At 47.3% G+C, this 22,513-nt stretch overlaps 1 protein-coding gene across 1 annotated transcript in view; it reads right to left on the bottom strand.

The window, feature by feature from the left end:
• YPEL2 (yippee like 2) overlaps positions 1 to 21,548 on the bottom strand; it is a 61,638-nt gene extending 40,090 nt beyond the window's left edge. The window contains exons 1-2 of the mRNA XM_066591855.1: positions 21,466 to 21,548; positions 4,048 to 4,364 (exon numbers count right to left, since the gene is read on the bottom strand). Coding sequence (XP_066447952.1) covers positions 4,048 to 4,164 — 117 coding nt within the window. The 5' untranslated portion in view covers positions 4,165 to 4,364; positions 21,466 to 21,548. The remainder of the gene's footprint in view (positions 1 to 4,047; positions 4,365 to 21,465) is intronic.
• Between the last annotated feature and the right edge of the window lie 965 nt (positions 21,549 to 22,513).

The following is a 22,513-nucleotide window of genomic DNA, read 5'->3' as shown; positions in this document are numbered from 1 at the left end:
ATCTGACCAGAAGACCTGGTGACGTTGCTTTAACCTGTTACATGGGCTTTTAATGTAGATGCCCCGGCAAGCTTAAAGACACATCACTAACATCCCCAGTCGGGCTTTTTATTGTCTGCAGCAGTCATGTGGGTAAACCCATTTGACCGCTGCAGCGCTTGGCAACAAAACACCAAAGAACTGACACAGTGCAGTGCGGGAGCATTGAGGCAGCAGGAGAGGAAGAGGTTTTTTTTCCCCTCTTATGTACTCCGAAAACCCCTTTAAAGGCCTATTTACACTGAAAGATGAACGCTCAAAAATCGCTGTTAGAGTGACAGTTTTGAACAATCATCCTTGCATAAATTTTTAAAGTAGCTAATTAGCTACTTGAGAGTTAAGCACAGGGGGAGCAGGGCACTGCTGACTGTTTCAGAAAACAGCAGCTGCTTTGTTATCGGAGCTGTCAGCTGGTATCCTGCTGAGCTGATACCCCCGAGAACAGCAGGAGCGTTGACCGCTGCCTTGTTCTCTGAGCTCTCGCTGAGAGCTCCGTGCGGGATACCAGCTGAAAGAATGCTATAAACTGGTATCCTGCTTAGAACTTAGCGCAGCGCTAATAAGGCTCATCACTGACTTTTAGCTTGCTAAAAGTCAACGACGAACAAACAGTGCATGATGGCTGCCTGTTTAGACACAGCGATCATCATTCAAAAAAAATGCCTTAATGCTTTAGTCTTATCACAGTACTTGAAGACAGTGAATGATTTTACATACATGACAAGTAACCTAGTGAAATAATTCTCTTGGCTGTATTTTGAGCATACAGTAACATTATAGTCAAAGCGGCTATTTGCATGCATGATTTTTCACACAAACCAGCGCAGAAAACCCCCACTTCCCTAAACTAAATTCCTCTCTCTCACAGCAATACTTTAGTTAGTATATGTAAGCCAAAACCAGGAGTGGAAAATAAACAGAGGGAAAAAAAAAAAAAAAAAAAAAAAAAAGTATACGAGAAATATTTCCACCCCTTCTGTGTTTTGGCTTACGATACGGCTATGTGAAAATGGTTGCCATGTTTCTATTAAAGGTTAATCCACATTAATACTTTTAACATGCTCTAGTGAAGAATGGAGTCGGGCTTTCCATAGCGCATGGTTAAAAAGTTGACTTCCCAGCCTGACCATTCACACAGGCTCCCTTTTCACGGAGCGATAAAACACTTGTACAAGCGAATGATGACAGAATTGGCTTGTGCAGCCTGTCTATACAGGCAGATAAATCATTTGCAAATACAGTCGCATAGTGTTCATATTCACTGTTTTAGTGATGGTTTACAACTAAATGATCACTGCTCACATGTAACGACGTGCAGATGAGCGAACGATTATTTTTATACCGGTGGGGGAAAAAAAAAACGAACATTGTATGCGATTTGTAGCAAGTAGTGAACGAATTCTTATGCGTTGTTCAATTGTTGACCATGTTACATGGACTACCAAGTGGATGTAGGAAGAGCCATTCAAGACCTATTAGCCTGCAGAGCAACTAATCAAAACCTGTAATCACAACTCCCGACAACCACTTCCTCCTCGTAAAAAAACATTTCTCCTGATCATTCAACTGCTGCGGAATAGAAACCATCTTTTTTTCTGTATTTTTTGTTGTTTGATGCGTTGCTGCTAGAGGGAGTCTATTTGGATAAACTAGCAACATCAGTGGACATATGCCACCCAGAGTAACATGAATTACGGCCCTTCTGCAAGGGGCTGAGAATTTCACGATTCTCGTCTGCCGTTGGCGCTGCTTCCCTCAGGCAGACAGATCATTCAGTTTCACATTTCTATGTAAAAACACTGAACAATCAGTGCTTAAACTGCCTAAGCCTAGGTTCACACAGGGCGGATTTGCCGCGGTTCTGCCACAGCAGATCCGCCCGCGGCCGCTAATCTCGGGATTAGCCAGCCATGTGGACGAGGTTTCTCAGAAACCTCGTCCACACGGGACGGCCAATCCGCTGCGGTAAACCCGCTGAAACCGCGGCTGCGGTTCCCGAAGAAGCAGCATGTCTGTTTACTTTCGTGTTTTTGTTTATTTATGTCACGGCCGCGCTCTCCTCTATGGGAGAGCCGGCCGCAACGGAAAAGCATGCGGCCGGGCCGCTTCAAAGCCGCCGCGGCTTAGACCGCGGCGGTTCTCCCGGCGGAAATCTCGCGGTTTTTGCTGCGGCCAAACCGCAAGATTTCCGACGGGAATCCGTCCTGTGTGAACCCAGCCTAACGAGTCGGTGGCGATTTTTATGCCGGCTGCAACTGGACAACAAATGAGAACCTTTGTTGTAAAAAATAAAACAAACAAACAAACAAAAAAAACCACAACACACTTAGGCCGGTCTCAAAGGACCAGATCTGAATTGCAGATAACGCGACCACTGTCTGGACGATCCATGGTAAAACGCAGGTATTGAAAGGCATGGATTTTTTATTTTTCCTTTACATTCCCGGATAAGAATTGCCTAATCCGCGAATGTGTAAGAAAAACGGCAGCCTGCTCTATTTTTTCAGTAAATACACGCAGCCACAATACAGTTTAGTGAGGTACACAGGGTCACTGGCCGGGCTCACAATCAGAATCCACAGAGTCCGAACAGGTTATGTGAGTCCGGCCTTAAGGCTCATGTCCACGACTGTGATCACTGCATATCACACGTTTGTTGCACGGATGTGATACGCGGTGGAGTCAATGGACTGTCATTGATCCATGCACACTGATGTGTGGACACTGCGCATCAATATGCAAGAGAAATACATTGTGTATTGGCAGCGTTTCTATACTCATCCCCACTCTGGGTTTTTTTTCTCTTCACTCTGTTCACACAGCAGCACGTATGAATCAGATTTTATTGCCAATTCCTGTGCCAAATTCACCATTAACAGGGGGTGGATTTGAATTCCACGCCACACGTCAGTTTCTGGACGGGTTTTTTTCTATGGCATTTGGGCTCGTCCACTTTGCTGCTACAGTAAGTGCAGTGGAACGTTTATGCGGAGGGTCCAGGCGGAAATTCCACATCTGCACTGGGGATTCCACTTACGCTCATTTTTTTAAAATATCCCACGTTTCCCTACGGAGCCTCCTTTTTATCACATCGCAACACACAAACTTGCGATTTTTGTGCAATGCAATTTTAACATTAGAAAGTCCTATTCACTTTTGGAATTAAACAAAAAACTGAGCGATTTTATTGTGAGTGGCAGCGACACGAGATTATTCTCAAGAAAAATCATCGCTGACTCACAAGTCGTAGGAACACAGATGGGAATATGCAGCGATTTTCTCACAGCAAAAATAGTGATCGCCCGTGTGAAACTAGCCTGATACAAACACCGCATAAGATCACAACAAACAAATTTATGGCAAGATATAAAACATGGACTAAAAAGCTCATACAGTCAGCAAGCACCCAAAATCCAAAAGCAAAAATTAGGTTTTATTTGCATAGCACTGACATATTTTGTAGTGCTGTATATAGATTGTGAGCTCCTCTGGGGACAGGGATGATGAGTACTGATGATCTAATATTCTTAGAAATACACATAGGCCCATTATAAGACGTTATTATAGTATAGGAAGATTGCATGGTTTTTCCCAATAAACAAAGAGCCAGCATAAGTACCGTGACATACTAGATATAGTAACTGCTCACCAACTAGTAGTAAGGCCGCCTTCAGACAGGCGGGATTTCCGCCGCTGGAAGCCTGCATAGGATTGCGTTAACAAACGCAATCCTATGCAGACGACCGAGCGAAATCTCGCGAGGCATAAAATGGCACTCACCCGCCGTCGGCCCCGGTCTGCGCATGCGCTGGCTAGCCCGGCAGCCGGCACATGAAAGATCCAGAGCTGCGGGGCGCGGGCGAGTACGCGGTGCTCTCTGCAGGCGCTCGGGTAGGGTCCCGCGGCGAGAATTCTCGCTGCCGGATCCGACCTGGCCGTCTGCAGGCGGCCTAATAGTGAGTAAAGCCCATGGGAAGAGTTTATCAAAAAAAAAAAATCTAATTTTACCTTTGAAATGAGCTCATCGTGATTTGCCAGGTGAGCTCTGCAGTGAATACAGCTGTATGTTCTGTGGCAGGATGGCAGGTAGGCCTGAAATGTTTTGGATCTTGTCATTTTCACCATTGGAGCCACTGAACGCTGAGTAAACTCTGGAGTGGCCCACGAGGCGCTCCCGCAGGAAGGATCGCACGGGAAACACCGGAACACACAGGTAAAGGCCGTGGTTTAGCAGGATATGGGTGTGGGGGCAGGCTCCACACGCTGAAGAAAACACTAATCGTTTTATGATGTGTCCACAGACTGGATACAAATTTTCCAATGACCTGAAATATATAAAAAAAGGAGCAAACTTAATGGTACAGCCAAAGTAGTGAGCATAGTTAAAGAAGCACTCCGGGATTTTATTTTTTGAGAAATTCATCCCTGTATCACTGAACTCTATTGTGAAGAATCCCATTCTGTAGCTCGTCTCCTCCAGGTTGTGTATTCTGTGCTTTTTCCCAGGTCACATGGCCAGCACCGATACCCCCGTGTCCTGCACTTAATGGGGCAGATATGAAAACTGTCATAGAAGGAAAGCTGCCTTTCTTGCTCACAGCAATCGATCACGGCTAAGCTTTCACTTCTTTTGTTTAAAAGAAAGCTGCACTGTAATTGGTTATGGACAAGAGACAGTTTTCCTTTGACAGTTGTCATAAAGCTGCTCCATTAACTGCAGGACACAGAGTGTTGTCAGAGTGCTGATCAAGTGACCTGGAGATTGGAAGAGAAGTGCAGAATAGATATATAAATTTCCTGAATTGCTCCTTTAATTGGTACATTGTAAAAAAAAACCAAACAGTTATTACACCAGTATGGAATACAAATCATGAACCCAACTAGACTTTCCACATAAAGTATCAAAAATAGACAAAATCTTCCCTAGTACCTTTAGCTGTGACAACTCAATACAGACATCCATATACCAAAAATCTATTGATTGGCCCTCATACCCCTGATGGGACCATTTCCATTCTAAACGCATCAAAAAGCCCATAGTCTACAGCCAGACCATCAGATACAACCAATCTGCTCCAACCCAATAGACAGAGCAACATCTATACCATCTTAAAAGGACATTTTTAAATCAGGGCTACCATCCCACCATAATTGATGACCAAATCATCAGAGCCACCAGGATACCCAGGAATCAACTACTCTAATACAAGGAGAAGGAAAGAAATGATCGTATACCTCTAGTTGGGACCTACAAACCACAGCTAGAGGTGCTAAGGAAAACCGCAGAGAAACTCAATCATACCCTACACAACGATGACTGTCTGAAATTCATACTCCCAGACCCTCTTCTTCTGTGTTACAGGCAACCTCTAAATTTGAGAGCCTTATAATCAGAAGTGCATTGTCCTCTGATGCAAAAAAAGGAACTTATCCCTGTCATGTAAGGATCTGTAAGACCTGCTCACATGTCCTGACCACAGACAGGATACAAATCCCCAACACACAGCAGGACTATAAGATCCCAGGGACATTCACATGTTCCTCGTCCAATGTTGTGTATCTGATCTGATGCAGTAAATGTCCTGTTGGGGGCCTTTATGTTGGAGAAACAGAACAAAAACGTAAAGCGAGGATGAGGCCTCATCGACACACAATTAGGCCACCTGTCCATGGACGCGACAGAATATCGCTAGCAATATTCCACAGTGAGGTAAGGAGAGAGGAGCACTGTAACGTCTCCGCGATGACCTTTTCTAATTGATAGGCTCACCGTGGAGAATTCTGGCATGCTGCGATTGTAATCACGCGAGCGGAAAATCACTAGGATTTTCCACTCGTGGACGCCAGGCTGCGCTTTCCATAGTTATCCTATGGAAAGCGTGTCTTGCGAGCTCCGCAGGCGATTTATCACCGAATTTCGCAGTGAAAAAGAACTGTAGTGGGTAGTCACCCTTAAACAGAGAAAGACAGAATTACCTGTGGCAGAGCACTTTTCTAGTCACAAACACAACATAGAACATATAAAAGTTACTATATTAAGTGGCAACTTCAAATCTCAATGTCATTGAAGAATTTGGGAGTACACTTTTATGACCATCTTTGACACTGTCAAGACCGGAATCAACATTGGAAGTTGTTTCATGCATCACTAGAAAATGAGAAATCTGGAGCACAGATAACACGCTGGCCTGGTGACCCCCTAACACCAATTTAAAGACCATAAAACTTTCAAAAACCTCATCAGTGACCTTATTATATATTCACTCCTCTTTTCATCCTGTTCTAGTATGGTGTTAAGTGCAAATTAGGCCTCTCTCATACAGATGACAGCGATATTGCGGCTACAAAAATCACAACGATATCGCAGCATTTTGTAGGGTCGGTGATGCTTTTTGAGAATAAACCTGCATCGCTGCCACCTGCGATAAAAATCATGCAATTTATCATGAAAGTCAATGGAAGTTTCTAACGTTAAATAAAAACATCACTAATGTGAAGGAACCCATTGGAAAGCATGGGTTTCACAAACATGCGTTTTGTAGTGCTGTCGCGTCAACAGAAGCTCGCACAATTTTGTAAGCGAGTGTGAAAGCTGCCTTAAAGCACACCACATCTGTGCCTTTTCGTATGTCTCCATCTACCCATCAGATCTATTCCATTAAGCCTAGAGAAGAACCACAAGTAGGTTCTAAAGCTTTCTATAACAATGCCTTTTTTTTAGCCATTGAAAGGCATGAGGTCCACAAAATTATTTTGTTTACCGAAAATAATCACATTTTGCTCTAATGGCTAATACCGTACTAAACATTTTTTTTCTTTGTATGTTACAAGAAACAAAACTCGCACTGAAACAGCCCATTTTTTAAATTGGCCTATTTGCATATGCGATTTTTCTCTTGCCATAATGCAGCATGCTCTATTTTCCTGCAAACTTGCAGAAACCGCTCCCATTATTTCCTATAGGCGAGTTAGAGGAGACCAAAAAAATAAAAAATTAATCACATTGCACTCGCATGTACATGTGATGCGATTTTAAAATTTTTCTTATGGAAAAAATGTGAGACTGTTGCGTGCAAAGTCGCAGGTAGCACAGTGAAATTTTCTCGCAAAGCGCATTGTGCTTACAGTGGGAAAAAAAAAATATAGATTAGTTTAAATAGTGGGATATTGGACCAACCGCACTGGCCCATGTAAATGTAGTCTTGAAAGGACAGTTTACATGTTTACCAAACAATGGGCAACATGAACCCAGGACAAGGACGCTCTTTGCCCCATGTAGGTTTTATTCTGAGATGCTGCACAGTTTCTGAAAATAAGAAAAAAAAGACACACTTTTGATTCAGGAGCCGAGCTAAGAATCAGAGCTGGGTTATACCAGCCTCTCCCCATCCACAGCATATTAGTGTACAATGTCTCCACTGGAAGTCTGGGTGGAGACATGGGTTGGCCGGCTTCAGTTGCAGGGAATCGCCCATGTGATTTCCGGTGGTGGACAGCCTCCATCGTCAGAGCAGCGGCTGTGGTGGGGTACAGCCTCCATTCTCCTCCTTCTAGGGCTTCTTCTTGTGCTGTATAGGCTCCATAATCCTCCTGTTGGCAGCAGTTGTTGCGCTTCCAGCGGGTGAGCCTTGGCTGTGTATCACCTGGCAGCCCACAGGAACGGAGACGCAAGAGTGTCTAGCTGAGAAGGAGGCTGGCGGCAGCACACTGCAAGCCGTAGACTGCCGGCATCGGCGGGAGCGGAGATCGGCAGCGACAGCTGTCAGGTGGATGCTAGGGCGTCACCTGGAACTCAGGGCCGCAAACCCATGTCTCCACCCATACTTCTGTTGGATACATGGTACACTAATACCGACCAACAGCTCTATTACCTTGTGTGTACAGGAAGTGAGAGTTGATGCTACAGGTGCAAGGCCTGCCTCCATTCAGGAGTCAAACTCCAAAGTGTGTTTATTTTGAAAACACTGCAGCATTTCAGAATAAGACCTACAAGGGGGCAATAGGCATCCCTATCCCAAGTTCCTGTGGCCTGTTTGGGCAGCATGAAACAGATACTCCTGAACCAGTGAGCCCAGCTCCAAACACAATATTACAACCAATTTGCAATATTTTCCCAATCAAACCAGTAAGTTTATGTACATCTAAGGCTCTGTTCACATTTCCATCAGAGACTCTGCCTAGAATTCTGGAACGGATCTGCTCTCTGAGCAAAGTAGTGCCACATGCAGAAGCTAGCCGTAGCCCAATGAGTCTGTGGGGTTCATCATTGGATGGATCTGTCCCCAACAAGGATTTTGGTTTTGTGCATCCATGATGAACTAGGAAAACGGAAACACTGAAGAGAGCCTAATAAAAGCCATCAGAACAGAGTCCAACTATAAAAACCCACGTAATAACTGCACGCCATTTAGTAAGTGTTTTAATTCACCAGCCAGCACCTGCTGTGATGATTGTTCTCATTTTCCTGCTTTGCTTGAAGCCACAGACAACGTCAGCCATTATCCATTTTATTGTTTAGTCATTATTTTATTGTTTAGTGCGAGATATCAGCAGTACTGTTTTAATCCACACAGAACAAAGCGATGTTGTATGTAATTTACTCAATGCTCACTGGGATGTTTAATGAAATGGTTTGAAGATCCATCTAGCATCTTTATGCTATTAATGTATATGCTTATTTATTCATTGTCCTTGTGGAGTAGCTGATAGCAGCTGTTAGATAGATAAGAAGAGACTGCTCTATGGCTACATTTATACCAGAGGTCAGGGGAATACATCACATTCTACAACCTTTTGCAACTATGTACATATTTCTCAAGTTGCCCACTTCCTGTTTCACACAAGTCATACAGTAAATGGTATGGAATGAATGCCTAGCTTTACTCTTGTGGATTTCAAAAATAAAAAAAAAGTTAGGCAAACCTTTTGACTTGATTTTGTTTTTTTAAAATCCTTCACAGCTATGTCCAACAATTAATAATTAATTAGCTAATAGTCCCCCTTCCTGGGTCCCTGCAGCTCCAACACCACCTCTCTGTTCACCCTGCCAGGTCTGTTAACTCTCTTAGGGGCAGTCATGCGCAGTACCTTTTTTTTGTTTGTATTTCCCACCCCGTCGCTTAGCGATGACGCGGGTACCCGCAGCCCGTATGCAACGTAGTTGCGTATGGGCTGCGGGTATATCCATGACCATGGAGCACAATAGGCTCTATGCTACGGATATCCACGGTAAAATAGAACCTGCTGCGTTCTCTTTTCTGTGAGTGGATTACGCAATTCCAACTTACTAATGTGAGCGGAATTGTGTAATCCAATGCAATTGATCTGCGTATTACCGCGGATCAGACTCATGCGTAATCTGTAATTCCTATCTGGTCATGTGAGACCGGCCAAAAGGTAGATCGCTATCTTTTTATCATGTGACCGGGGACCGCTCACTGCTCCCATTGGTCGCTGGGAGCAAGGAGACTTTACGTTTCCTGGGCTCCCTGCCTCCTGCGCATGTGTCCAGCATTTTGCTGGGGGTCGCATGTGCAGAATGTCGGGAAGGTCCACGGAGGAGGAACCTGTCGGGGTTCAAATACGGAGACCTCGGGAAAAAGTTTCATCTCCTCTCACCGATCGCATCGGTGAGGGGAGATGAAACTTCAACTTTTTTTTTTAAAACTTTTACGTGATCGCCATTATCCACGTGCTCAGGAACCACTTTCAGCTAAGTTTTGTAGCCAAGAGCAGGGAGCTTTTAAATTACCCTGGTAATACTCGACTTTTGCACATGCGTCTGCCGTTTTGGCGATGGGCGCGTGCGAAGAAGTTGAGGTAAGGTCCGCGGATAAATCCGGGGGCCTTAGGTGCGTAATTTCATCCTCCCTCACGGATATGATCTGTAAGGGGAGATGAATCGCAAGCTTTTTAAATTTTTTTTTTTTTTTGTACACCCAATTTTTTTAAAACTTTAAATAATCCTCAGTGAAATCCCTCTGTTCCGGACAGGGGGGGCCTTACAGGCTGCAGCCAATCACAGAGGAGAGGCAGTGCTGGAGCTGCAGGGTCCCAGAGAGGAAAAGTATAAAACTAGGTTATTATTTTGGGGCATAGTTAGAAGGCTAAAGAAAAAATAAAAATAAATAAATGTAAGCCGGTTCCACACAGCCGAGAATCTTGCACAAGTTTTGTGCGTCACGGGACACGCAAATATAAACTTCATTCTTTTGAATGGAATCATACACAAGCAAACAAAAAACACTGCATGTCCTATTTTCGCGTTCCTCAGAAGGCCTCGCCCATTGATTTCATGGGACCTTAAACACATCGCATGCCATCTGGGTGAGATTAGAGATTTCTCATTGAAATCAATCGCATAAAACACAGGTTAACTAGTGCGATATCGAGCGCTCACGAACGTGTAACTAGCGGGACCCAACCCGAGCGCCTGCAGAGAGCAGCACGGAACTCACCCGCTCCCGCAGCTCCGGCTCTTTCATGTGCCGGCTGCCGGGCAGCCAGAGCATGCGCAGAGCGGAGCCGGCGGCCGGTAAGTGATGTTTCTGTGCACAAAATTAGAGCGTGCCACGGTTTGTTTGCTGCGTGGGATTTTGTGCAGAGAAACCGCGGCTGTCTGCATAGGATTGCGTGTTGTAATGCAATCCCATGCAGGCGTGTACGGGCGGAAATTCCCGCCGCGGAATTTCTGCCCGTCTGCAGGCGGCCTTACTTGTAAAATTCCTTTGAAGGGATTGTGTCATTAGAAAATGATGTGTTATGTAAATCACATTTGTGTTTACCAACAATTCTTTTAAATTAAAAAACAAAGCAAAACAAAAAAACAACACTTTACATTTTCAGTCACAATCTGAAAAAATAAAATCCTAAAATTCTGCATTTTTACACAGCCCACAGAGTCCTATAGTCTGATACTTCCTGTTCTGTAGGAGGAAGGAAGAAAGACAACACGCACACACGCACGTTCTGCTGGGGTACCCTGATGACTGGAGTTGGGAAACACTAGACTAACATCACAGGCAGTGTTAGGCTGGGTTCACACAGGGCGGATTTGCCGCGCGGAATTTCGCCGCGGCAAATCCGCTCGCGGCCGCTAATCTCGGGATTAGCCAGCCATGTGGACGTGATTTCTCAGAAATCTCGTCCACACGGGACGGGCAATCCGCTGCGGTAAGTCAGGCTGGAACCGGGGCTGCGGCGGCCGCAGCCGCGGTTTCGGAATATGCAGCATGTCTATTTATCTTTTCTGCCGCGCCCGGGCTCTCCTCTATGGGAGCGCCGGCCGCAGCGGAAAAGCGAAATCTTGCGGGTTTTTGCTGCAGCCAAACCGCGGGATTTCCGCTGCGAATACGCCCAGTGTGAACCCAGCCTTAGACTGAAAAGTAACCTCTGTAGACAATATAGGATCCCCTATCCGTAGAAAGTGTGACTATCTACCACAATCCATGCAAAATGCCCTCTGCACAGCTCACAGAACAGGTCTAGAACAGTCCCCCATACCAGTCAATGGATCCCCTCCTGTCCAATGGTTGACTGGCCTATGAAGCTGCTGAAAAGCATTTCTAAAGGCCCCCTACACACGGGTGGAAATTCTGCGGCGGGATTTTCTGCAGACCTTCCGCCCGTGGAAGCTGCCATAGGATTGCATTTTTAAAAAAAACAAACCCACACAATCCTAGGCAGACAACGGTGATTTGTCCGCATTGAATCTCACGCGGAAAACAAATCGCGGCATGTTCTATTTCTCTGCGGATCTTGCAGAGGCCCGCACAAAAATTGTGCGAGAATTCTCGCAAGCGGATCCGACCCGGCCGTCTGCAGGCAGCCAAATGCTGTTAAATCTAGCCCAGGAAAGATGGCAGCCACCATTGTCATGTATAGGATAAAGGAAGAGTTTTTATGGCATTCACGTTGCACTAAAAATTGACATCTTTAGGCCTAGTGCCCACGGCCGTGACGGGCTCCGCAAACGGAATTCCGTAGCGAAGTCTGTCACGGCGCTCCCCCAGATACCCCATACTCAAACTTCCGGATCCGCTGCCCGACATCCCGCATCCCATGCCAGCGTGCATGCGCAGTACAGCGCATGACGCGCCAGCCAGCGGAAGATAGCGTGACGGACGGTTTCCATTGACTGCAATGGAAGCCGTCCGCCCGCGGCAAATAGAACATGCCGCGGGTGATTACGGGTAACTTCACGGGGCAGAATTCCACAGTGGAATTCCGCACCGTGAGCATTGCGCTATTAGGTTTAATAGAACCTAATAGCTGCGGGGTTATGCAGCAGATTTCCGCCACGTGATACGCGGCGGAAATCCACCCATGGGAATTGGACCTTATTCTGTGGGTCAAGTCCAATTATAGCAATATCAAAATTATACAGTTTTTTTTACTACCTACTATGAGGGAAATTGGCTTCTACCTCATTGTGGTTTTTTACCTTCCCCAGAAGGGGAGAAATAGGCTGAACTAGTTGGACACAAGTCTTTTCAGCCTAACAAATTTACTATAAAAGCAAACAAAAAAAAAACCAAAACGCTGTTGCAGTCTTTTCCCTTAAAAAGGGGGAAAGAGATAGCAACAGCACTTTTTTTTAACTGTTAAGGCAGCTCTATGAGGACTTTTTTTTGCAAGGAGGCCGGAAATTATTGAAACTATACATATGACTTTGTTCACATTGTATTCTATTTTTCCTTGGAGTTTAGGTCTAAGTAAATATGCCAGACTGTTTCTTGAAGCCTGCTGCCTGGGTTTAGGCTGCTTGTCTTTGAGGCCCTCTAAATAGCTTCTTGCCTGGCTTTGACTAGGAGCCCTCATAACTCCAAGTCTGGCACACGTGCTCATATAGCGTTAGAACGCAGCAAAATGCCTGGTGAAGGGGCAACAGAAGTGCGAGTGCGCCTAGATGTCCTCTCAGCCAGCCTGTGGATCTATATAAATACAGATTATATGGATGTATAGGCTGGCTGAGATTCTGCCGATTTCTGTATAATGCAGCAGGTGTACTGTGTACCACTTGTGCATGGGGGCCACTCCTGGTTCAGGGCCCACAGGGGGATTCACTTGTTCCCCTGGTGGCCAGTTGGAGCCTCAGTGCAATTATGTTGCAGGCTAATCCTACACAGGCAAAAATTCCAGTCCATGACAAGTTCTTGTATCAATAGAATGGATTTATTTTCAGTCTTTTACTCTAAATGAATGACTGGTGTTGATGAAATGCAAAGTGAAACTTCACAATATACTATACATATATTATATTAAGGTACATGCAAGGTTAAACACAAAAGAAAACATGGACTATGATTAGCTAGCAATTTAGGGATCAGCTGTAATGTGTCCATTCAAGTATTTATAGCCCTGACCTTTAACTAGTAAACAAAGATTTCAATTAGCAACTTACAGGTCCTGGCACACCTTTGTTATGTTCTCAGCCAACTATGCATGAAAAACGTGTACCATTTGTGTTCCTCAAGGGTCATCTGCTTTGTATTTATGCTTATGGTCATACATGCTTACACCCATATCTGAGAATAAACCAGGCCAGTTCACTGCAGTACTTTGCAGTGTACATGTGGGTCGACGGAATCACTGCATGGATGTGTGCGCATAGAAGGGAAGAACCCACACAGTCCATTTTGGGATACTATTATATGGGCTCCCTCACACTGGCAAGGGGGATATCTGTGATTCACGGCCTCGCGTCACTTTTAACAGGGTCGGCACAGCTGCCGCTGGCCCCAATGAAGACAATGTGCAATATCGCAGAAAGGTAGGACATGCTGCGATGCATTTCCTGCATCGCAGTGCCATGCAGGGAAACATCCCTAATCTGAATAACCTCATTCAAAGCAATAGGTTTTATATTTGTGCAACTTGCAGCGCACAATTTGCTTGCCAGTGTAAAGGCCCCTAGAGTAATACCGCCTTCACACAGGCGAGAAAACCATGTGATTTTTGGGCAAAGCGGGAGTGTGAGAAAACACTGAATTATAAAACCATAATTTTTATTCCCATTTGGGATGTTTCCTGTCCTGTGATGTTGCAAGACTTGAAAATCGTTGCCTGCCCCATCTTTCAGCGTTTTGCTATTCTTTCTCGCCCATGCTTTGCTATGGAGCCTCCAATTTAGGACATTGCAACGCACAAAACTGCGATGTTCGTGCAATGAGTGTTTAACATTAGCAACTCCTGTTGTAGTCTATATGTGCTTTTTCATGTATCAGACATGAAATAGGACATATGTCGCCACGTGATTGCAATAACAAAGTCAACACTTCCATTTTCTTTTGATATAAAAGTGAAGCTGCATGTAAGCCATGGCTGGGACGAATACAGTAACACATGCCTCAGAACTCATACACCAAATAAAATTGCACGACTGTTTATACCAAGCACATAAAAAGGTTCTCAGCGCACATTGTGATCACAACATGTGGGCCCATCCGCCACATCTAGGCAAACCTTATTGGATGGTTTCCTAACTCAACAGTTCTATACATTTAATAGCCAAATAAAATTGCACGAATACTGAAGCATGCATTGTGTTTGGGGGTGTCCGTGTGCTGCCTGATGAGCCTTGCACCCAGGCCTCTTAGGTGCAACCTGCACACATGGGAAGTTTGCATAGGACCCCTTCACACAAGTGTATGCGCACTTGCACATACTTTTTTGTGCATGCACAAATGTATTTTACTGTACTTTTTCCACCCACAGGGCATGTTCATTTATGCATGGCGGTAAAAGATGCACTGACTGAAATGGCCAATTCGTCCAATGAGCTCCTTGTGTATACCTTTGGTGCGCAAGTGCACAGAAAAGTAGAGCATGCTGCATTTTTCGTGAGACCAAAATGCACACGTAAAACATGGACATGTGAACAAAATCCATTGAAATCAATGGGTTCCAATCTCTACGTAATAGATGTATCTGTGCGAATCTAGCCCCAGAGGACGTTCCCCCATTCAGACCTACATCTAATAGCAAAGGCATAAAATGGCTTTAAATATGGGTTGTCTGGGAATTTACCATTGATGACTTATCCTTGGGTTAGGTCATCAATAGATCAGTTAGTTGCCTGCACATAGGCGGGTTGGGCCCCGCATGCAGGATCTGAGCCGGTGCCCAGCAGGAGACCCTAGCATACCTCTCTGGCATCTTCTCTTCTCTGCTGCGGATGTGCCAGCCAGCGCACATACATAGTAGAGAGGACTCCGCGCGCAGGCTATTAGTATATGCAGTCACTCCTCCCCAATTTGGGCTGGGTTGAGTGGGTGACTGCATATTAGCCTGCCAGGAACAAGCTGCTCCTCCACACATTATTGTCTGGCTGACTACATATCTTCAGGGCTTAAGGCCATTGCGCCTGCCCTACGGCGATTGTGCCTGCCTTATGGCGATCGTGCCTATGGCGACCGTGTCTGCTTTGCAGACCTTCAGGTATTGTATTTTTGGCTTTTTCAGTGAATGTGTTTTTTTTCTTTTTCCTCACCTCTGTGATTTCACATAGGCGGGTTGGGCCCCGCATGCAGGATCTGAGCCGGTGCCCAGCAGGAGACCCTAGCATACCTCTCTGGCATCTTCTCTTCTCTGCTGCGGATGTGCCAGCCAGCGCACATACATAGTAGAGAGAACTCCGCGCCATTGCTATGGCGATGATGTGGCTCCCGCAACAATTCTGCAATGATGATTGCAAAATGGCCACGGGATGGGCGGCTTCCATTGACTTCAATGGAAGCCGGCCGTGCGTAGCCCACACCAAATTGCGGCATGCTGCGATTTCTTCCCCATGAGCAGGACATCGCAATGTATTTCCGCTCATGGGCAGGAAATTGTGTATTGTCATAGCGTGCTGTGGGCTGGATTTGCTGCAGAATCTGGAGGCGGACGCCCGCTCCGGATTCTGCAGTGCAAATTCGCCCATGTGCAGGAGGCCTTAGGGTCTGTCACTCAGGTTCCCTGCTGACCTTCTTGTTTGCTGGGCTAGCCGTCATTGCAGACAGCTCCATCCATAGAGTAGCAGGCTGGGGTGGTACTGCAGGTGCAGCTGCCCACAAACCCCTCAGCAAATCTGCTAACATTTTGGTCCCCTAGGCATGTGAATGGGATTTTTGTAACTCCTTTCCTGTGCTGCAAAAAATAACCTGGGCAGATTTTTAAATAATATTACGTATTTAATCTGTGAAAAATATAAGTGTGATCTGTGGCTTATCAACAGCAGAAATCTGAGGCCAACACACGGATTTCTGCCTTTCATGTGCCATGGATCCTCTTGTAAATACATGTCTGATTTGCCATAGGCAAATCCTAGACATATGAGCAGATTCAAAGTAGAAACCAAGCAGTTAACCCCTTAGTGAAGAAGCCCTGTTTTTTCCCAATTCCTCTCTTAGGGCTCCTTCACAATGGAGTGTAGTTCGGTTATTGGCCCGTGTAAAAGGGCCCCAAGGCCGCTCTCACACATGCATTCAGTTTAAACACCACTCAGAACCGTGGCATACTACCGTGATTTCGAGCTGCATTTTTTTTTAAACACACGTGACAGCGCTTTTTTTTTTTAACCAATCCCATCATTGTGGTGGGGTGCGTTAAACACAAAAACACTGAAAAATAGAGCAGACAGTGCTTGAAAAATCGTGGTGTTCTAATCAATCGATGGGAGTGTTGTACCACAGTAAGTGTGGCGCTTGGGACGGCACGCTAGTTGCAGGAAAAAGCGGTGCGTGCGAGAGTGGCTTAACAGTATGTTCTAATACACCAAATCTACTGCATAGGAGATCCACAGAATTTGGAATCCATGACCCTGTCTACGGCCGCAAAAATTGTACTGCGTATGAAAAAAAAAAAAGTACACTTTTTTAAAAACTTTCTCACACCAGAGCTTGGCAACAAAGCAGATACCTGCAACCCATACGCAATGCGGGAGCCCGAACATGTGCAGTACAGTTTTTTTTTTAATGTTTCTTTCTCCCGCGCTACAATGGAAGCCATCTGTGCAGACACAGCACAAAAATGGAGCATGCTGTGATTTTTCCTCTGCTTGCGGAAACCGCAATTTGTTTCCGCAAGTGTGCAGGAGAAAGTGTTTTTCCATAGCGTGCTATGGACAGTGTTTGCTGCGGACACCAACCATGGATTCCGCAATGCAAATGAGTTCATGTGCAGGCGGCCTTAAACATGCATACCCCTCTTCTGTATTCCTCCATTTTTTTTTTCACAGACCATCGTTTATCTAAGCATTGAATGACACATCAGGCCAAGTACTAATGACCATCAGACAGAAAAATTTAATTGTAAGCAGGCCTGACTTCTTTCCAGATGAAGGACTGTTGGTCAGATAAAACAATTGTTCTGGTAAATTACATCTGACAGTCGGTTGTTTTGATTAAAAACAGACCCTTTTAACCATCTTTAGCCCAACGTGTACGGGCACCTTTACAGCAGGCCTCAAAAGTGCGTGATGGCAGTCATATGAGGTATTGGTGTATCTTGACGCCACCTGAAGTTGTGGTGGAGTCAAGATACAAGGAGTTTGACAGGGGGTTGCCACCCCCTGTTCCCGATTGGCTGTCCGGCTGTCTCCCCGTCCTGCCCCTCACAGGTCCTGTAGCCACCGGCGTCCAGGAACGGCTGTATTTCCCACAGTGTGTCCGTGGAGCAAGTAAAGTGCTCGGTTCGTTTATGTGGGCCCCCTCCGCCGCTGTGCACTGCTTAAAGGGGTTGTCCCGCGCCGAAACGGTTTTTTTTTTTTTCAATAGCCTCCCCGTTCGGCGCGAGACAAACCCGATGCAGGGGTTTAAAAAAAAAACCCAGATAGTACTTACCCAAATCCCCGTGCTCCGGTGACTTCTTACTTACCTTGCGAAGATGGCCGCCGGGATCTTCACCCTCGGTGGACCGCAGGTCTTCTCCCATGGTGCACCGTGGGCTCTGTGCGTTCCATTGCCGATTCCAGCCTCCTGATTGGCTGGAATCGGCACACGTGATGGGGCGGAGCTACGAGGAGCAGCTCTCCGGCACGAGCGGCCCCATTCAGAAGGGAGAAGACCGGACTGCGCAAGCGCGTCTAATCGGACGATTAGACGCTGAAATTAGACGGCTCCATGGAGACGAGGACGCTAGCAACGGAACAGGTAAGTGAATAACTTCTGTATGGCTCATAATTAGTGCACAATGTACATTACAAAGTGCATTAATATGGCCATACAGAAGTGCTGAACCCCACTTGCTTTCGCGGGACAACCCCTTTAAGGCTGTTGTACATATATGCCTGACCCCACTGCTGCTGCCGGCATTGCTATCCGCTAAGCCACTGCTCTCCTCTGCTGCTGTGCAGCGCTTAAACCGCTGCTGCAATTGCTGTCCAGGAAATTAACCAGGACCCCTCCGACACTCTGCAGCGCTCACCCATACATCGCACTGAAGTGCCGACTGCCGGCTGTGCTCAGTGCTCCTTTTCCACAACAGTGCAGTCCACTCCCCAGCGACGCTGCTGCTCACTGCTCCGTGGGACAACAGCAGCGGGGTAAACTGAAGACCGGCCGCTCTGGGCTTCGTGAATGATGTTGGCAGCAGCAGAGCTGAAAACTCCCGACTGCCGCGGACCCCGCAGCTGCCTACAGTAGCTGTCAGGTCCAGGATGGGGAGACAGCTGCTCCTGCACACCGGACGCCGCTGGCTACAGGACCTGTGAGGGGCAGGACGGGGAGACAGCCAATCAGGGGGCGGTAATCCCCTGTCAAACACTCAGTTTGACTCCACCACAACTTCCAGTGGCGTCAAGATACACTAATACCGTCAGATGACTGGTAGACAGCTGCTGGCTTCCACAGGAACATACATATTTCTTCTGTTCATATGCCTGCTATAGCTTTCAGGGTATATTTTACATGGGGAATTTTCCTGTACAAGTTCCGTCTGATTCTGGGACAGACAGAACTTGCACAGCAAAAGAACCCATTCACAGTCAGAACCTGAATACAAGTGAGCACAATACAGAAATATCTAATGCAACATGGACAACAGTTTGCGGAGAGGTAGATCACAGCGTTTGCGATGTTGCACAAGTCCGGCCTGTCATGGACTTAAAAGGATCGTCACGTTTCTATCATTATTTTTTTATTTAGGCCACTTTCACTCACCAGTATTCTTGTTTTGCATTAGTATTTGTAAGCGGTAACTAGGAATGGGTCCAAAACAGACAAAGTACAATGGAAAGATTTGCACCTCTTCCATGTTATGCGCCCATCCCTGGCTTTGGATTACAAACACTGCTGTGTGCAAATAGCCTAACGGTCAATTGTTGGAAGGCTGACCACGCACGCACGCACTCACGCACACGCTGTTGGCCTGCAGCCATCTCTCCCAACCCTCCCATGCATATCAATAGAGGAGGAGCAATACTCTGCGCTCCCTCTCTAAACTGAAGCACTTCTTGACATGGAGCTTGAGTGCCGCAACTAAGCCCGACCCCCTCCGGTCAGAGAAGTGGCTGGAGGGGATGGGGAGAAAGTGAGGCGCTGGTCAGCACCAGGATTTACAGTGCCTGTAGTACTGTGTGAAGACCCCACCGCCAGCCTGGTGATAAGGGGTGCTCCGAGTACAGAGTTAGAAGGAAAGTGCTCAGAAACTGTCCCCCACCACGGGGAAGTGCTTGTGGCACTAAGTCTCACCCCTCTTGCAAGCACTGCCGATGGCCATCTTGGACTGTACAGAGTAATTTTAGGCTGCCCCACAGCCTCCAGCTTGAGTACATTGTAGAGAAAATCCACAAGCAGACTGCAGAATCCACTCACTGCATTGCCACGAACACCACTTTATCTTTCTAGATGGGATCTGCGATGGAGGCCTCTAATGAAGCCCCCCATACAGATGTGTACTTGGGGGTCTGTCTAGGTGAGCTGATTTCTCGTTTGAGCGAGCAAACGTCCGAGTTGGCTCGGGCAGCCGGTTTATACAGGCAGATACATCGTTGCTCGTTCACTTGCTAATTTGTTCAGTCATCCACTGTATTAGTGAATAAGAATGACTGGAGGAAGAAAAAAAAGGTGCTATTTAAGGTGAAATACAAGGGAACAAGTCAACGGTGATTGTTAATCCTGCATAAGGGCTAATTGAGATGACCGTGTTTGCATGGGTATTCACACGCGCAAAATACAAAGAATAGAACCCTTTGATTCCAATGGGATCGCTCTCATAAGCGCACGGAAAAAAGGAGGACCTGCTCTATCTTTCTATGTTTTGTGCAGTGAAGGCTCCCATAGAAGTCTATAGGAGGGGCGCAAGTAAACAAAGGGAAGGGATTTATTCAAAATGTGGGACATAGAGCACATCTGGACCTCATTCAGCTAGACAGCTTTCTAACCAAGGGAAAAAGTGTGTCAGGTGTGAGAACCAGACCTGCGTGCGCAAAACGTACAGTACCATGCGCAGACACATGCATATGTACCTCCTCCAACCTCCTTCATGCACAAATACGTTCTGCAGTGGCAAGCGCTTTGGCGCATACGCTCATGTGAAGAAGCCCTGAGACAAACAAGAAGTGAGCAATCATCGCTTGGCTAGGTTAAAACTGAACGATAACCATTTGCTTTCGCTCACTTGAACCATCATTTAGTGTAAAAACGCCATAGCGTCCCATTACAATATTATACGTGTCTAATGTTAGGGCCCCAGCGATTACACGGACTGCTGCGATCAGACCGCAACAATCATTTCCTTCTGCGCCAAATAAAGTTCCGATAAATCATCGGCAAGTAAAGTGTGACAAGTGACAGACACATTCCATAAGTTTCTTCAGGCTCACAGTTGGGATATTCACTAAAAAGAAGAAAACTACTAAAAGGAGAAAGTGGTGGTGTTTCCATAGCAACCAAGTAGACAGCAATCTCTTGGGGTCGTAATTGGTTGTTATGAGCAGCTCCCCCACGTCATGGATCTCCCACCTGAGGCGCCATACAAGCAGCACGGCAGGCCCTCCTCCGCCATGTGTGTTAGTAAATACAGCAGCCACATGGACACTTCCGTGCAGCTCCTGAGCGCCCCCCGGCCGCAGAGGTACGCGGTGCAGGCTAGGCCCGCTCTCCCAGTGTGGCCGGCACTACGCAGGTGTCTGGCCAATTAGCTGATATCTGCAGTGTAATATACGCGTGGAGCCCCGCACAGCCCGTCACCCGGCGGCCGCCCGCACAGGACAGCAGCCCGCAGGGACTGCCAGCCAGGTGACCTGCAGCCGTCGCACACAGGATCGCCGTGGCCACTGCTGCAGCGGTCCCTCCGCAGAGGCCACGGCGATCTCTGCACGGCTCGCAGTCTGCTGGCGCATGTTTTTGCTGACAAGTTGCACTCCGCCGTGAGCAGCCTGTCGGCACTAGTCCGCTGGTACATCCGCACAGACAAGCACACCAGCCCCGCTCCTCCTCCACTTACAGAGCCCAGGAGACGCTAGACACAGTCCCGAGTGGAAATGGTCAGGCAGCTGGAGCCGCTTTCACGCCAGATCTGCATTTGAGCTTCTATGCAGTTCTACACCAGAACAACCGAAGCAGCTCGCACACAAGTGGCACCTGAATCCACCTATACGTAGCGGCGAGCAGCTAGCAACACTGCGGGGATTGGCTGCGGCTCAACGCAGCCCCTTTTCCTGAAGAACCAATCAGAAGAGGGAGGTGGGCTGCGTGGGCGGAGCCAGGCCGCTGCTAGGTATTTATACCACAACATCTGTTGATGGCAGCCCTGGTGCTGGCGCTTCTGACTCTTCAATGACTCCAAACGCAGTTGTAACTCCTGCTGATGCGATCCTGAATGCTGCAGCCCTGAGATTGTCTGTACACATGATCACTACTGCAACGACAGGACCTGTAACTGGGGGGCGACACCGCACAGGAACCCTTCCTAGGGACTCCCAGAGCCCTATAGCTACAGGTCCCATGTGATATTGCCCCTCCCCCTAGAGATACAGGTCCCATGCTATATCGCTCTCCCCCCCAGCTACATGTCCCTGTGTGGTGTTGCCCTCTAGCTACAGGTCCCTGTGGGATGTCGCCCCCTCCCAGCTACAGATCCCTGTGTGGTGTCACCCCCCCCAGCAACAGGTCCCTGTGTGGTGTCGCCCCCCTCCCCCCCCCCCCCCCCAGCTACAGGTCGCTGTGCGGTGTCGCCCCCCAGCTACAAGTCCCTGTGCGGTGTCACCCCCCCCCCCCCCAGCAACAGGTGCCTGGGCGGTGTCAGCCTCCCCCCCCCCCCCAGCTACAGGTCCCTGTGTGGTGTTGTCCCCCCCCCCCCCCCAGCTACAGGTCACTGTGCGGTGTCACCCCCCAGAAACAGGTCCTGTGTGGTGTGGCCCCCCCAGCTACAGGTCCCTGTGCTGTGTCACCCCCCAGAAACAGGTCCCGTGCGTTGTCGCCCCTCCAGCTACAGATCCCTGTGCGGTGTCGCTCCCCCTAGCTACAGGTCCCTGTGTGGTGTGCCCCCCCCC

Source organism: Eleutherodactylus coqui, chromosome 1 (assembly GCF_035609145.1).
Source record: "Eleutherodactylus coqui strain aEleCoq1 chromosome 1, aEleCoq1.hap1, whole genome shotgun sequence".
Lineage (NCBI taxonomy): Eukaryota > Metazoa > Chordata > Amphibia > Anura > Eleutherodactylidae > Eleutherodactylus > Eleutherodactylus coqui.
The sequence above is the reverse complement of the archived record's forward strand: the minus strand, read 5'-3'. Positions and strand labels throughout refer to the sequence as shown.